At 34.1% G+C, this 4448-nt stretch overlaps 1 protein-coding gene across 1 annotated transcript; it reads right to left on the reverse strand.

Moving 5' to 3' along the window:
- Positions 1 to 219: 219 nt before the first annotated feature.
- LOC149566943 (uncharacterized) lies at positions 220 to 3547 on the reverse strand. The gene has a single exon (XM_089817440.1). The coding sequence runs from the start codon at positions 3198 to 3200 to the stop codon at positions 1509 to 1511; it is 1692 nt and encodes a 563-aa protein (XP_089673566.1). The 5' UTR covers positions 3201 to 3547; the 3' UTR covers positions 220 to 1508.
- Positions 3548 to 4448: the final 901 nt, after the last annotated feature.

A 4448-nucleotide genomic window follows, 5' to 3' on the forward strand; every position in this document is an offset into this window, starting at 1 on the left:
CTTTTTTACGAGACACATCTCATTTTAAACAAAAAAACACAGAAGAAAACGTCTGAATATCTATCTAAAAATGGATATCTTCATACAATCCCAAAACTACATTACGCAATGTCCTAAAAATGATTACTAAATAAGTTGTCATTTTAAACCGTTGATAAATAAGAAGAAAAAATAAATAAATTCTTACTTTTCTATACGGCTAGATGACATTTGCCACAATTATTTTAAGAAAGAATCTTTCAATGAAGATAGTAAATTTGTACGAACAGGTATTCTAGTGTTACATACCGTAAAAAGCAACTGAATTATAACCGTGTTTCACCCATTTGACGAGTGCAAATAAGGAAGTGTATTCACAAAGTGTGTTATTTGTAAAGGACATCTGAAACGTCTAAATGTAACCATGTTCAAAGATATGTTCGCATGAACGGAGGATAAATACCATCTTGCCTATCACTATTAAATGAATAGATCCTTGATACGACTGTCAATGTGAAATACTTCCGTTGAATAAAAATAACTTTCCATCTGAAAATTTAGTACAATTTCTAGATGGAGGCAAAAGCACACATTGCAGATGCCATTAACCATGATGCTTCTGGAAGATTAACTGTTACTTTATTTCAGAAGTTTTCACGGGATCATACTATAAGATCTTATATCACAGACCAGAATAAACGACCAAAAGTCTAATATTGTAGGTGGGGACCTCCTACCTGGAACAAGTGTCAATTAGCTTCCTGAAAATAGTCTTTCTTCAACTAGGGACAGCCAAAAAATGAAGTAAAACCATCAATATTTATGCATCATTCCCAAAAACAAAGCAAACTTCACATATCTTGACGAGATCAATATCTTGGAAGTGAAATCAGAAGATCTTTCCAGGAACCAAGGGCTTGCTTTCAAAGGTTTCATTTTAATAATCCACCTCGTGAATCATTCAGAAATCGTTCCACCAAAGCAAATTTCACCTGCATCAATACATGTTTTATAATTGAACTCGAAAATTCAGAGATTGTCCAACCTTGATCAGTGACATATTAGCTGTCAAACTTTTACAAGCAGAATGTTGTACCTTACTTGGCTCAAGGTTTAAAGGCTTTCAACAAACTCATTTTAAGTGTTTCTGGTCGAACCTGTGTGAGAGTTTTTGTATCAGTATTTTCAATCACACTCTGTAATTCGTCATCAGGATGATGAAGAAATTGGTAGAAAATGTGTGAGAGCCTTTGTTTATCAACGTTTCAGATCAAATTGATAGGACCTGTATGAGAATTTTGGCATCAGCATTTCAGATCAAATTGGTAGGAACTGTATGAGAATTTTGGCATAAATATTTTAGATTAAATTGATAGGAACTGTATGAAAATTTTGGCATCAACATTTCAGATCACACTCCATGATGCTGATGTAATTAACACATAAACTCTCTACCAGTTTCTACCAGAAGAGCTCCAACTCATACAAATGGAGTATGGAAATATCATATCTATAACTTCAAAAAATTGTCAATCTTGTAAATTGGCACCAAGCACGGCCAAATATGTTGTAGCACAGGGTTTCAAGCCAGATTTAACCATTTCCTCCAGAAGTTCATTGGCCTTTATTGAATTCCCTACCTTGGAAAGAATTTCAATAGCAATGCTGTAGGTGGCAATATTGGGCACTAGACGTTTTTCTACCATTTCCCTGAACAGATCATAAGCTCTTTCTGAATTGCCTTCTTTCCAATAACCAAAAACCAAAGTATTATAAGTCACATCATTAGGATCCATCCCTTTCGTTTGCATGAAATTGAACAATCGATCTGCATCGTTCATCCTACTTCCCTTGCAGAGTCCATTTATGAGAGCACTGTAAGTAACGACGTTGCTCTTCAAACCCATTTCCTCCATGTCATTCTGCAGCTTAAAGGCGTTTTCCATATCATTTTCTTTGACGTATCCATCAATAAGGGATGTATATGTAAAATTACTCGGCACCAAACCTCTGTCATGCATTTCTTCTAAGAGTCCAATTGCTTCTGATAATTTCCTAACCTTGCAAAATCCACGTATTAAAGTATTATAACTAATAACATTAGGATTCAAGCCCCTGCTTTTCATCTTTGTCAAAATATTCTTTGCTTTCCCCACATTTCCTTCCTTGCAATAACCATTGATGAATGTATTAAAAGTAACGATATTAGGAACCAAACCCTCAGTCACCATTTCCTTCAAAGCTTTGCGAGCGTCCTTCAATTTTCCAGCTCTGCAGAGCCCATCAATAAGTGCATTGTAAGTAACAATATTATGCATCACTCCCTTTGATCGCATCTCACGAAACAAGTCAAAAGCTTTCATCAGATTGCCCTCCTTGCAATGTGCATCAATCAATGAATTGTATGTAAACAGATTTGGGGTTATTCCTTTTTCTATCATCTCCTTATGGACTCTAAAACCCTCCCCCATTAATCCTTTCTTGCAGTATCCATTTATAAGACACGTGTATGTAAACTCATTGGGAGCCAAACCTCTATCAAGCATTTCATCAAACAGTTTGTTAGCTTCCTCAATATCTCCTAACTTACAGAAACCATCGATGAGAGTAGTATACGTAACCACATTGGGAGCACAACCTTTTGTCTCCATCTCACCAAATAATTCTTTTGCCCTTTGCATATCACCTTGTTTGCAGCAAGCACTAACCATCATACTAAAAGTGTAAACATCTGGCAAAACGTTTCCCCTAAAAAATTCTTCATAAATCCTCCAAGCCACGTCAACCTTACCCGATTTTAACATGGTACTGAGGAGTTCATTGCAAGTGTTTAAACACGGAACAAAACCATAGGTTCGCATCTGGTCAAGAGTAACAAAGAGCTCTGGGATCATTCTAGCTTGAGAATATGTACTAATTATCATATCAAATACAACATGGGTTGAGTTCCACTGTTTTTGTTTATCTACCAAATTTTCAATTACACCAGTAATAGTAAGCGAATTAGATAACTTGCCTGTAATAACTTGTTGCAACAGATTGTGTGCTTCAACAAGCATACTGGCATTAACAAGGATTTGAAGAATGAAGGAAGTAGACTCAGGAGTATGCTGAAAACCATGCTGAGTTGCCCACAGGAAAAACCTTAACACCTTCCTGGGATTTTCGCTTTGATTATACATGTAATACAGCACATTTGATATACTCAGTCTGAAAGCCATTTGCCTTCGCCTGTTTTTCAGCAGAGTTCACATATGATTACAATTTATATGTCTTCTAGCTGATTCCATTTACACACCAGCAATATTTGCATAATGATGATGTTATTAGTAGCTGATTATGCTACTTGTGGCATCAATTTATTTGCCTCCATCTTACTGTTTGTGGGCAGCTTTGGAGGAAAATATTTCATTATGTTTTGCTATCATTTTCATTCTCCTCTGCAACCTTTTTCCTGGGGGAATTTTGGTTCCCAAACACATTCGACCTCACCTGGAGGTTCTACCAGTGTTTCCTCTTGCTCTTAAGATTTTAAAATTGATTAGATTTATTTCTCTGCGTTTTTATATTACGATATGGGAAAGGGAAGAGAAGGGAAGGGAGGAACTTCTGTCATTATTTTTGATCTTTTAATAAAGATAATATTCAAAATTCTATAAAGTTAGCATCTATTATTTAATATTCAAGTCATTTGTTGTTCGTATTTTGACTTTAAATATGATGATTTATTCTTTACAAATGTTCATGGCTTCTATGGTACTTCTTTAGAAATACACATGTTTCTCATGAGCTTTTATTATGATTTGCATAGTCTTGTATGTGTTGTAATGCTATATGCTATGTTTTTGTTTTAATTTTTTTTTAAACATGGAAGGTAGTTTGTATTATTTGGATTAGTGAAATATACATTTGAACTCTTTAATTTTTACACCAAGTTTTTATATTACGTCACCTTTATGCTTTTTTTAATGTTCATTTCAACCTTTTTAAATGATCTTAAAATGCTTAAATTGATCCCCTTTAGACAATTACAATGACTATAAACTAACTTTTCAAGTTGTAGAAATTTGTCTTACTCTATTTATTAACAATCTTTTTGACCCTATAATAATATACAGTTTTAATATAATATGTTGGTCTTATAATAGTTTAGAACTATTTAGAAAAAGTTGGATTCTATTCCTATGAATTCTTGAAGGATAGTTATGAATGTGCATTGTAATCACATCACATTATATGTTTAGTGTTCTTTGTTTTCAATATATGATGACAAAATGAATCCAACTATTCATGTACAATAGCTTAATGTCATATGTATTGAAATCATGTATGATGACAAATGAAATCTAATCATGCATCCACAATAACTAATGTCATATATGTAGGGATCATATATTCCCCTTTCACACTCAATGACCATGTACTAAGAGTGATTTTATTCGTTGCCTCATTGCTTTATGCTAACCTTC

Source organism: Cupressus sempervirens, chromosome 3 (genome assembly GCF_028749045.1).
Source record: "Cupressus sempervirens isolate cs-2001-9-10 chromosome 3, ASM2874904v1, whole genome shotgun sequence".
NCBI classification, from domain to species: Eukaryota; Viridiplantae; Streptophyta; class Pinopsida; order Cupressales; family Cupressaceae; genus Cupressus; species Cupressus sempervirens.

What these genes read in the sequence shown, in the direction of transcription:
- LOC149566943 (XM_089817440.1), bottom strand. Translation starts at nt 3,200, where the DNA reads ATGGCTTTCAGACTGAGTATATCAAATGTGCTGTATTACATGTATAAT.